The 12,665-nt window shown below is 34.4% G+C and overlaps 2 protein-coding genes across 2 annotated transcripts; one reads left to right on the top strand and one right to left on the bottom strand.

Annotated features, from left to right (window-relative positions):
• Window positions 1-2,254: 2,254 nt before the first annotated feature.
• LOC115984024 lies at window positions 2,255-3,710 on the bottom strand. The gene is made up of 2 exons (XM_031106900.1): window positions 3,608-3,710; window positions 2,255-2,932 (listed from the first exon to the last, which is right to left on the bottom strand). The coding sequence occupies exon 2, from the start codon at window positions 2,897-2,899 to the stop codon at window positions 2,342-2,344; it is 558 nt and encodes a 185-aa protein (XP_030962760.1). The 5' UTR covers window positions 2,900-2,932; window positions 3,608-3,710; the 3' UTR covers window positions 2,255-2,341.
• A 5,538-nt stretch (window positions 3,711-9,248) lies between these two features.
• LOC115983158 (protein GRAVITROPIC IN THE LIGHT 1-like) lies at window positions 9,249-11,432 on the top strand. Its single transcript, XM_031105780.1, has one exon. It carries the CDS (start codon window positions 9,471-9,473, stop codon window positions 10,992-10,994), a length of 1,524 nt encoding a protein of 507 aa, XP_030961640.1. The 5' UTR covers window positions 9,249-9,470; the 3' UTR covers window positions 10,995-11,432.
• The last annotated feature ends 1,233 nt before the right edge of the window (window positions 11,433-12,665 follow it).

Here is a 12,665-nt window from a genome sequence, read left to right on the forward strand (position 1 = left end):
TCTATTATAAACGGATGGACGAGGGGCCTGAGCCCATAAGTGAAGGCAGCCTCGTAGAAGCATACCTCACCAGGGAAGAAGTGACAAGCCCGATCCTCACTATTGGGCTGACGAACACGAACCCGTTCTGGAAATTGAAACCTATCTTTAAATCTACCCACAGTGTCAGCGTCCAGCCCACACACCTTCTCGAGGGCATAAAAAGCCCTAACCGCTCGAAGGGTAGAGATGACTGTATCACCCTCCACTGGGCCGTCGCTAGACGACAACCCAATCTTGAGCTCATTGGATCTCACCTCTGACATCCTCTTCGTCTCACCCTCAAACCAAGCAATCGATTGGCTAAGTATTGGGGATAGCTCTCCTAAGACCGCACTCAACCCACAACCCGTGAAAACAAAATCCCCAACCAAGGGAAGAAAGTCACCAGAAACACCTAAAGTAGCCCCTAAGCGAGCAAAAAAGAAAGAGACCGAGGGGCAAGCTACCCTAACCTCAGAGTCACTGATCATGAAAAACTAAGAAGGAGATGAACCCTAAAAGCCCCAAAAGCCAAAAACAACCACAACAAAGGAAAGAGGAAAAATCAATCCAAAAGCGAAAAACAACCATAGTAAAGGAAGGAGAAAGGAAAAATCAGAAACTTATAACAAATTATGAAGAAAAAGGAAATAGACGAAGAGGAAGAGAGGAACATACCTTGAAAAGAGGCAACTCAATTGGAGAAAAATTCAAAGGATATTGCCGGAACAGGGTCAAAATGGGGAAAAGTGAAGGAAAGGAAAGTTTAAAAAAAACTAAGGCCCAAAAAAAAAAAAAAAAAAAAACTGAAAAACAACGGGAAACCCAAGGGTCATGCAATTAACTCCATCAATCAGCATGCACCACGTGGCCACGTCGTGTGTGGCGCCACTACTATGCATTTAATTCGGAGCGAAACCCCAAGAGTCATGGACAGCTTAGGAAAACCTTTCATCTTCTATGGTCGTCATGACATGTCATGACAACCACAGAACCTGGGGGGCAACTGATGGGATTGACGAGATCACCACTCCTAGGCAAAGCCACTGAGAACGACGAAGTCATATTGACAGACGGAGCAACCAATCATCATTGACAAGGATATGGAAGTCATTCAATATAGTCAATAAATGACTCAGGCAGTTACAAAGCCAGCCATGAAGGCCGTTGGGAGCCCATTAAAGCCCACATTACAGAGAATAAGGCGTTACCCAAAAGAGCATTAAAACCACAATAATAGCCCAACGGTTAGAAGTAATGAGAATATGTATATATAGCCTTCAAAACCCCCAACAAAAGGTACACACACATTTTACGAAACATACCAAGTTATTCTTACATTCTATTATCATAAATTCCTTATATTGACTTTGGCATCGGAGGCGTGGTGGCAGGCACCACACCGGTGACCATTTTAAGGGATTGTTACTTCCATTGTGACGCAAGTGAACATCCGGCTTCATCTTAACGAATTCACTACGACCGACGAACTTGTGCTTCATCAAGTATTAAACATCAAACACTAAACTTTTAAATTTTAAATTGAGAAACAACCCTAAAAATAAAATTGGGATGAAAAAGAAATTACTAAAAAAGAAAATAGTTAAGAGAAAACAAAGGAAAAATGGATAGAATTTGAAGAATTACATTGACAAATGTCGTACAAACAACTTGCTAACTTACAATTAAATTCAATGTAGTTATGTGTTTAATTTTAATGAAGAAACTTAATGAATTGCACCTGAAGAACTGAGTACCTAAATTTTATAAAAAGTAGGAAAATAAATTATGCCACTTATTTCTTTCTTTCTGACAATGCCATACATATATTTAGTTTGCGTTTGGATAGCTAATTGCATTTCAGCATCTAGCGTTTTTGTTTTTTTTTTTTTTTTTTGGCTAGCGCCTTTTGCACTGTTCATGAGACATAAATAGTGCATTAAGGTAAATGAACAGTGTTTTGTGAGTGTGATCAATAATCGGAAATTATTTTTTTTATTGTTTTCAGTTTTCAGCAAAATAAGTGGTATCCAAACGCACCCTTAGTATGCGTTTGGGAAGTAATGAAAATTATAAATTATTTCACTATTCAGCTTATTTTTGCTATTATTTATGAGCTCCATTACACTTTTTGGTACTATTCATGAGCCTACTGTACTATTTTAACTAACTTTTACCTTTATTTATAATATTTTCAATAATAAATTTTCAGTTTCAGCAAAATAAGCGATATCCAAATAGACTATTTTAGTTCTCACAATAGTTGCTTACACCGTTTAGAATTGCACATTGCTGTTCAGTTACTTGAAGCGTTTTTTTGTTAACTGATGATTCTTGCCTCTCTTCGGCTCTTCCTAAGGATATATAAAATCCTTAAACATCTTTCTTTCTTCATTTGCGGATTGAGGGTACCCGGTTTGATCTTAGAATACGGACACGTTAAAAGCACTTGAGTATAAGCCTTGCATCTCATCATTCTCATCAAGAATGCATGTAAAAGCTGTTCCTTTTGAGTGACAAGCAAAAGCTTTTTCTGCTTTTCCTCTTGAATGAGATGCAAAAGCTGTTTCTTCTTTTCCTCTTGAATGACATGCAGTGCCTCTGAGAGCTTACTCAAGTCATAAGTAGTAGAAGTAGAAGTAGTAGTGGTAGTCCCTTCTTGGTTGGCAACATTATTAATGGCATTAGATGAAGAAGAAGCATTAATACTATTGTCTACAACAGCTCCTATAGTAACCTCTTCCTGTGCAACATTTAGAGCCTCCAATAGCTTGCTGAAGTCAAAACAGGAAGCTGTTTTTTCCAGCTTAGAATTGCTGGAATTAAAGCGATGGGAGTAAGTGTGAGTTTTGGGAACTCTCTTTGATTCCGGCTTCATTGTTTATGATCAATGATCTCTCAAGACTCCCACCTATATGACCAATTTTTTTTAGTATCATATGGTAAAACTTTTGGCGACTCTCTGAATCATTATCATCTTATAAAGAAAGTAAAATATATATTATTTATTAATGTCATAACAATTTTACCCCAAACGAGCAAAAAAATTACATTAGGTATATCTTGATTCTTGATGATAACATTATTATATGCATACAATTATATATATCAAAACTAAATGGTGACATCTAATCTAACTCATATAATTAATCTGTAATCAATTCATAAAGAAATTGAACTTATTCATAAAAACAAAAAACAAAAGAAGAAGTTGGACTTACGCTAAAGAGAAAATGACTAAAAAGTCAAGTTGGGTATAAAATAATTGTAAATTAGGAATCATGAACACCTACATGATCTAATATGAGTATGAAACCCTAAATGAAACATGTGTGCTTTCTAGATTATAAATAAAGAATTTTGGTGTATATATATTTGAGACTTCTAAATAATCAAAACACAATTATTTAGGTTGTTGCTAAAGTTTGGAGATTTGTGCTAGTATTAAACATCAAACACTAAAATTTAAAATTTTAATTGGAGAATAAAATTGGGATGAAAAGGAAAATACAAAAGAAAACAATTATATAGGAGAGAGAGAAGAAAAAAAAAAAAAAAGAGACATAATTTGAGAAATTGCACGTACCTGCTTGTGAAAATTCCTTAAAAAATTAAGATAGGAAGTAAAGATTTCGCAAAAATCTTGAACTTTGGCTTGTTGGAGAAGGGAGAAACGGCAACAAGAAGAAGATTATGGTATAAGTTGGGATTGTGGGAGTTGTAGCTAGGTTAAGGTTAATATTTATATACATAGTTACCGTTTCCACTTGGGATTGTACTTTTATAGTCCGTATTTTATTACTCTTCTAGTCCACAACTTCCAGATTTCTGATGGACTTGTAATGTGGGCTTTAACCCACATAGTGAAAAGAGATGGCAAATCAATTTTGGCCTACGTTTAATTGCATTTGGACCCAAAACATATAGATAGTGTTGTTTTTTGTTAGATATTTTTGTTTTGGGCTGTTAAAAATTGGCCCAGAACACCCTTCAAAAAAGCAAGGTATCCCTTACTGAGATAAGTTTTAACAAAGTCTGTGTCGTATGCAAAAATAATATAAAGGATTAACAATAGAATGGTACAAATTTGTCAACCGTGGTACTACGTTCTAACTAGATGATTAAGACATATAACAAATGTCGATCATAATCTTATTATAATTATATGACACCATGGTTTTCTAAGTCACGAATTAGTTAAAATAATTAAAGAGAGAAGTGTTTTTAAAATTGGGGTTGTTAGGGATGTTTGACTATCTATGGAATATATCTTCACTGCATTTGATGTATGTCGTTTGGTAATTAATTTTATTATATTAGTATCCACTTTTTGACATCTACCCATGGTCAAATGCCATTTGGCTGTTTTACATGGCAATGAAGAACATAGTTCTATCATTCATAATGTGATAATTAAAGAAAAAGGAAAAAAACATTAAGAAGAAAGTAAACAAGATAGAAAGGAATGGAAGCCAGAATGAAAATCAAGATCAAATTGTAAGTTCATGAAACCTACTCATCATGCTATTTTTAGAGTAAGCGTCACCATGATTGTCATCTTCTCTAATACAATGCCATTTGAACATTACAAAGGTACTCAGCTTCAATTCTGACTTCAAATGATATCAAAGCAAAATTTCTATATTTACTTCCAATTTCATATAAAAGATGTCAATATTCTTTTTTTTTTTTTTTTTTGGCTCAAAGGAAAGATTATGATGTCAATTAGTCAATACACACTCCTAGTTTACATCATCACACCAACGAAATTACAACAATGAGATTGTAAATTTCAATCACATAATTATTAGTACTTAAACAATGAAAACGTTAGCATCATCAGCCTCATGCTTCCACTGAGGTGGTGCGAGTTTTTATTTATTTTAGTCACAATCTCTTAGCTTGGCTTTCACTTTGACTTGATGCAACAATCTTAACCTACCCCATCAGTCATAGGCTCATAGCCTCAATTAGGTCACCAAAAAAATGTCCTCACCCTAGGTCTTTCTCTCTGAGTCAACTTACAACTCAAACTCTCAAAGGAATCCGACAAACTACTAAAGGTTTCACTTGGCTTCTACTTTTCAAGGATGCAAATAATTGATCAAACTCAACTCCCAATCAAGAAACATTTACATTTGTCACAATTTTTAAACTCTTAATTTTGCTTAATCCCCTAAATTTTTGCCTTAGGTAGTTGGTTGGAAGTTAGAAAGGTGCAGTATCTCCATTCTCAAGTTGGTAAGAGCCCACTAACAAGTGTCTACCTAAAGCATTGCATGCACATTAAAAGGTGCATAAAGCAAGCATGATTACGTTCTAAAATAGACTACTACAGGATAGTGATATTGGCAGGCTTGAAAAGCCACTTTTAAGGGTTTTAGGCATGATAAAAGAAGTTGATCAAACATAAAACTTGGACTTCAGAGTTCAGACAAGAAATCATCATAGTGACAAGAGGGCATAAGTGCCATGAATTCCTCTTTTTTGTCCACCCCTCTTGCCCTATGTGAAATCTTTAATCTCCATTATTAACACTATTTTTAACTCAAAAACTTTAAGAATATGTGTTACTTCAACAAATATTTTTATTCTTCTTTCATGTGAGACTTCTGGTTAATTACTTGTATAAATGATAGATTTTAGCATTGGAAAGACATGAAAGGTTTCCAATCAATGATTGGAATGTATGTTAAATGAAAAGATCCAATATTGACACAAAGTTTTGGAGAAACTGGAAATTTTTAATTAGAAATGAAAGAGAATATAAAACTTCTGATGCTTTCTAATACAACCTAATCTAATCTTCTTCCATTATTGATGCCTATCTATATCTTATTCATTCATGATGAGGTAATGTTAGCTCATGTTGGAAAGCTAGGAAAGAACTGAAATGTGAAGCAATGGAAGCCGACAAGGATTTTAATTAGTGAAGAGGAAGGACCATCACTTATATTTAGTGCTACATTATGCTTTAGTTTGCTAGTGATAAATTGTCGTCGGTCCTTATTCTAAAGCGACATTTTCTTAATGCCTTCAATCATTTTTTATTTTTTAATGCTTTCAATCATTTGAGAACATCTATTTGGTACTAAAAATATTATGGACAGACCATTACAGCTTTTGCATACAAAACTACTCCTAGGACCGTGTATAAATGTAATCGATCGATCCAGACAACTACCAACAACATCAAAATCTTAATACTAAATTCGAGGATTGGCTATGAATTTTCAATAGATCAGTCTAGATCGTCCACATGATTTCATTTTTGTCATACATTCTATTCTATCTGAAGTTATACTTTTTGTTCTTCTTTAATTGACTTTATATTTTAATACTTCTGCTGTTATTTATTTATTTTACTTCTTCATTTTGAATCATTCTACTCTTTTTCATTGATTCATTAATCGTTCTCCTTTGAACATGACTAAATCATCTCAAGCAATTGTCCCTTGTCTTTTAATCAATAGCCCATATTTCAAAGCAAATTTCCTCATTTAGAAACATATTTTTTTGATGGACTCATTTAGAAACATATATGTAGGCATATATATTTCCACTTATTTATCTTATCATTCTCATTTCAACTACATTTTTTTTAATGAATATATTACTTCTGAACTCCACATTCTACAGTACAGAGTATAGCTAGTCTTATAGTAATCTTATAAAAATTTCTCTAACTTAATGGGTATTTTAAAATCACATAATACTTCTATTAGAAATATTGGGTCATACCAAGCCCAAAAAGAATGTGCCTAATATTGGGCCCAATCCAGCCCAATGCAAAAGGTTGTTCCATTGCCAAAGAGTTGTATATTTTAGCTTCACATCATTTGGTGTCTATATAAAGAGTGCAATGACTCATTTGTATAGGAAAATAGAATATTTATTAACGTGCGATGTTGTAGAGAACAATACACAAGATACATCTCTCTTATCTCTTCAATTTCATTATAGCATTTAGGTTGTGGATATTGTGTGTTTTAAAAAACACTAGCATTCGAGTCTCAATTCATGAGAGACATTATTTTTCAACAACTTATAATGCTCTTCTCCACTTCATCCACCTTTCTCTTATTTTATGATTCACATAATTTTTAATCTCTCTATTTTTATGAATTATTGATATAAGATATCAAAAGCTCTATGTCTTTGGTATTTCTCCACCATTGAGTCTTACAATCCTTTCATATATGTTTCTAGTTTTACTAAACTTAGCCTTACTTAATTGAAAGCTTTTAAATTCTAGAGTGTCTGGCCAAATTACTAACTTAGCATTAAATACATCTCTAGTTCCATCCACTAAAAGTATATTTTCTACAAAAGTATACACCAATGGACATGTGTGACAAAGTTTTATTTAGTAAGAAAACAAGTGGAGGTATCACGAGTGAATTTCCTATCACTATAGGTTTGCATCAGAATGCAACATCAAGCCCTTACTTTTTGTATAAATTCTACTTGCCTTCTTTGATAATTTTATCTTTAAACATGTCTTATTTCTCCTCCTTCAAATTCTACCACCTAATCCTTGGGTTTCTTTGTCTAATACCTCTTACTTTCCATCTTCTAATACAAATATCTAATACCTTTACCACTGTATGTTGAGTGATTAAACTTTCTCTCGGTATTATGTTACAACCTTTACAACATTAGAATGAAATAACGCTTGTCCCACTTTTGAAGATGGAAATTGTGATTTCTTCATCTAGAACTAAGTCATAATTAATACCCAATCATACGATATTACAGAGTATAGATAGCATCTTTTAGTTCAAAACCTTACTCCATATCCTTGGCCCTATGAATTTTTCAAAGTTCCCACAATCATTTCCAATATATTCAAGTTTCCTTCAATAAAAATCCTTTCCCCGTTTGGCAACCCATGAATCAATTCATTCATGTCCTCCAAAAAGTTTTGCTTAATGGATTCTTCTTATCCAATTTGAGTGTTTGCATAAATTATGTAGTTTGTCTCTTCTCCTAAGACAGTATTTATTAACATAATTTTGTCCCCTTTCCTCTAAACCTCAATTTCCTTTTTTAAATCTTTATCTATAATCCTTATCCCGTTTCTATTTTTATATATTCTTGTATACCTACCATAAATTATACTCAATTATGTTCAATTTCTCAACTACCCACTTAGTCTCATGAATGCATCATATTAATTTTCCTCCCAACCATTGTACCTACTATTTTCATTAGTTTCTTAGTTAAATAACTTATACCATTGCACACCTTGGTGTGATGGTTACTCTATAAGTATAAGTACTTGTGGGGTGTAGGGGGCAAGGGCCGAGATTCAAGTCTCTAGGAGGGGGCTTCACACACATATACACTTAGATTATCTTAGAATAGAATTTCTATCTTGTATAAAAAATTAAAAAAAAAAAAAAAAAAAACCTATATTCCAAGTGTACACGAATCCTATTCCATTAGGCTAACTTTTTTTATTTGCACTCATCCATAAAAATGCAGGAACTCTTAATGATAGATGAAGAATTGGATTAGGATCTTCTAGAATTCTAAGGCTAATTCTACCATCAAATTAATAAAATGCTATATACCCATTTTGAAATGAGTAGATTAGATTTTATTATGATATCAGCATTTGATCAAACCTAGCTATTATTGTTTCAGTATTGTTTAACTATTGATGGTGTGATAAAATCTAATTCATTCATTTCATAATATATAGATTGAGTTACAATGGATTTATTTAATGACTTTTGTTAATATAGACCTTTTTCATTGAAAGTGGCTCAACGGCCTAAAAAATATAGCTAGACCGTGTTGGGTTTTCCCCTCCTTAACTAGTTTACCATCCTAAACAAATGTTCTAACAACATCCTTATTTAAAATCTTTAAAGCAGTACTATCTAGAAAGTGACATGCCGCAACCATATTGCCCAGATTTGTGCCCAAAAAAAAAGGCGTGTTTGGGAGGTAGAAGAAGAACATGGATGGTCAACATCAACCAACTAAAGCTGAATGCAACCCAAAATAAAAAACCAGTCAACTTTCTAATCCCAACAACTTAGATCTCCCAGTTCTCCGTTTGCCAGTCACCAAAGCTGTCACTCTAGCCTTCTCCCTTATTACCGTTAATGAAAGACCTCAAAAGAGTCAAGCACTAAGCACACAAATTAAAGAAAAACGAAAAACAAAAAAATAAAAATAAAATAAAATAATAAAAAAATAGAACCCCAATAAACAAAACAAAAAGAAAACTCCAGCAAGCCAAACCCACATACCTTCCTTCCAAGCCATCCAAAGCACCCCATTCACTTCTCAACTCAATAGTACACAAGCACAAGCACAAGCACAAGCAAAGCAAAGAGTAGTATAACCCAAGAAACACTCAATTCCTCTCTTTTCACACAAACAAACTCCAATTCCATTCCAAACCCACAACTCAAATAAATCCACAAACCAGAGAAATGCCAGAAACAGATAATATTAGCTCCTCAAAACCCCCACAAATCTCCGAAATGTTCACAAAATTTGCTCAGGCTTTCAAGTCCAAGACCTTCGAATTCTTCACGGAAATCGAACCCATCGACGATTCTGATGGGTACTCACTACTTGACTCAGCTGAAGAAGTCATCACAGACCAGAAAGTCGTGGTGATCAAGCCTGACCCAACTCGTCAAGCTCCCTCTTTTGGGATAGAGCCAACACCGCCACCATCAGCGATAACAAGGCCATGGAGTCAGACCCAGATGAAAACTGTGGATACCCAGGTGAGCCAGACACTGATTTCGTCGGTTTTCGCTACGGTTTCGTCGTTTGAAGCTTCGTACTTTCAGTTACAGACAGCCCACGTTCCGTTTGTTGAGGAAAATGTGAAGGAAGCGGATAGAGCTTTGGTCTCACACCTGCATAGGTTGTCTGAGTTCAAGCAATTCTACAAGGATTTAGTGAAGAACCCGGATTTTGATGCTGATTTGGGAATTGGGTCTTGCTTGGAAGCTCAGGTGCAAGAGAATCAGAGCAAGTTGCGGATACTTGGGACCGTTTCGAACCGGTTACAGTCGGAGATTGATCAGAAAGACAACGAGGTTTTGGCTCTGAAGAAGAAGCTGGGTGAGATTCGTAAGTCTAATTTGAAGTTGTCCAAGAAGTTGTCTGGTAATTTCGATTCATCTTGTGAGGTTTTTTTGTCTGTTAGAGTATTTGATTCTGTGTTACATGATGCTTGTAGAGCAACACATAGGTTTACTAAGATTTTGATTGAATTGATGACAAAAGCTATGTGGGATTTGGATTTGGCTGCCAATTCTGTTTATTTGGATATTGAGTATGCGAAAAAGGGGCATAATCGTTATGCGTTTTTGTCGTATGTTTGTTTAGGGATGTTTAGGGGATTTGATTTAAAAGGGTTTGGATTGGGTGAGAATGATATTGTGTGTAATGGGCATGTTTTGAATTCGGAAAAGAATGGTACTTCTATGAAGCAATTACTCGAGCATGTATCGAGCAATCCTATGGAGTTGCTAAGTATGAATCAGAGTTGTGATTTTTCAAAATTTTGTGAGAATAAGTATCAAGAGCTTGTCAACCCCACCATGGAATCGTCAATTTTCAGTAATTTGGCCCATAAAGAAGTGATATTGAATTCATGGAAATCATTGAGTGTGTTCTATGACTCGTTTGTTAGAATGGCTAGCTCAATATGGACACTACATAAGTTGGCATTTTCGTTTGATCCTGTGGTTGAGATTTTTCAAGTGGAGAGAGGTGTGGATTTCTCGATGGTGTACATGGAAGATGTCACAAGGAGATGTATATTGCCAGGTAAAACTAGAGCAAAGGTGGGGTTCACTGTGGTTCCAGGTTTTAAAATCGGAAGGACAATAATTCAAGCACAGGTTTATTTAAATGGCTTGAAATGTACAGAGTTAGGAGTTGATGAAGTTGCTAATTGTGGGAATGGTAGTGAACAAGACAGATTTATTAGGTAATCCAAAATAGGTTGTTTTCGTTTTGGTTTTCAGGCTTGGTTTGCTGGTCAAAATTTAGCGATTGAATTCCACGAAATCAATGTTGGAGGTTCTATATCAAAGAATGATGCCTGTCTTACAAAGCTCAAGAAGGAAACTGTGGAAATACACACTCATAAATACAAGCTTCTTGCTACGATACTGAAGTGGGAGTTACTATGGTACAGCAACTCTTTCAGCTATCTTGTGATATGTAGCTATAACTCTATCTGGTTTCTGAATTCGGTTTTCCTTTCTTGTATGTTAAGTCTTTTATAGAGTAAACTGTATAGAGCCTTTTTCTTTCTCTCCCCCTCTTTTTGTGTTCATTTGACACAAATACGTCGTGAAATTGTGTATCTTAATCAGTGACTCTAACAAATAATTATAGTGTTTTGACTTTCAATTGTAAATTGTTACTGCACGAATGAATGATTTCATTAAACATTTACGTTTTTGAGATATAATTATTAGATACTCTAATTGAAAATTTCTTAATCCCAGAAGAAACGGTCATCATAATTTGCTTATGCTGATGTCTCAGATTTGTTATCACTGAATCACAGCGATAACAGAGTGAACGGTGGAATCCTTTGGATGCTGTTTTTGGAGGGATGGAAAAGCACGAATGTTGTTTTTTTTTGGGGGGGGTGGGGAATGGGAAGGAAAGGATGGTTTGGATGCTGTTTTGCATTCCATTCTAGTCCTCTCTCTTCTCTTACTTTTGGGTACCGACTGGATTGTCGATTGCCAGTTTTTGTTTTGTGAAGTCACCTTTTTGTCATTCAGCTTCAAGACAAAACAATCTCTTATCTCTTTTGAAGGGTGTGTCAGTGTGCGTGAAAATAATATTGTTATTTGTTATAATCATATTCTTCTTCTTCTTTCTTCTTTCTTAAATGAGTAAGTGCTACAATTTTGCCACAACAGTGGACAATAAGTGGTAAAAAAAAGTCGTGAATTCATGTAAAAGTGGTGGTTCACATTCACAATTGACCACTTCAATAAGTTGTGGCAAAGCGTATGATTATAGAAGAACTTAAATTTTTTCTAAATAGATATATCATTATTTTTTTCTCTTCGTTACAAACATCTATAGTCCAAAAAATAACTCAATTTAACTTTTCTTCCTTTCATTTCTTTTTGGGTGCACACTTAAACACACTATTAAGCACTAGTGCAATCCATTATCAATGCCATCATTGACAGTCATCAAGTCTGCTTGGCTTTGTTTCAAAGTAATTTTTTTTTAATTTTATTTTTATTATATCCTGGGGAGTGGGGATGAATCACAAAAACCCTCTTGCTTCTATCATTATGCTTTTTTATCTTTTGTTTTGCTTTCCATTTAATTTCCCTCGAATGTTTATATCCAATTATTTGCTTCTATATATGATCATTCCAGGCAAGATAATGATGCTTTGGTCTTCATTGTTGTGTTGTTTTGTGTTATTATCTTATTTTTTTGGTTTCTTTTAAACTTGATGAATTGATGATAGTTGTTTCGGCAAAAAGAATTGATGATAGTTTTTAGCTTAAATGAGCTTTTAATTCCTTAGTTTAATACGTTTTCAAAGTTAGATGAGTTTGTTTAGTTTTTGCGTCCTCTACCTCCTTTGGTCGGGCTGTTCATTGAAATTAGCTATGGGCCGA

Source organism: Quercus lobata, chromosome 4 (assembly GCF_001633185.2).
Source record: "Quercus lobata isolate SW786 chromosome 4, ValleyOak3.0 Primary Assembly, whole genome shotgun sequence".
In the NCBI taxonomy this organism is placed as follows: domain Eukaryota; kingdom Viridiplantae; phylum Streptophyta; class Magnoliopsida; order Fagales; family Fagaceae; genus Quercus; species Quercus lobata.

What these genes read in the sequence shown, in the direction of transcription:
- LOC115984024 (XM_031106900.1), bottom strand. Translation starts at nt 2,899, where the DNA reads ATGAAGCCGGAATCAAAGAGAGTTCCCAAAACTCACACTTACTCCCAT.
- LOC115983158 (XM_031105780.1), top strand. Translation starts at nt 9,471, where the DNA reads ATGCCAGAAACAGATAATATTAGCTCCTCAAAACCCCCACAAATCTCC.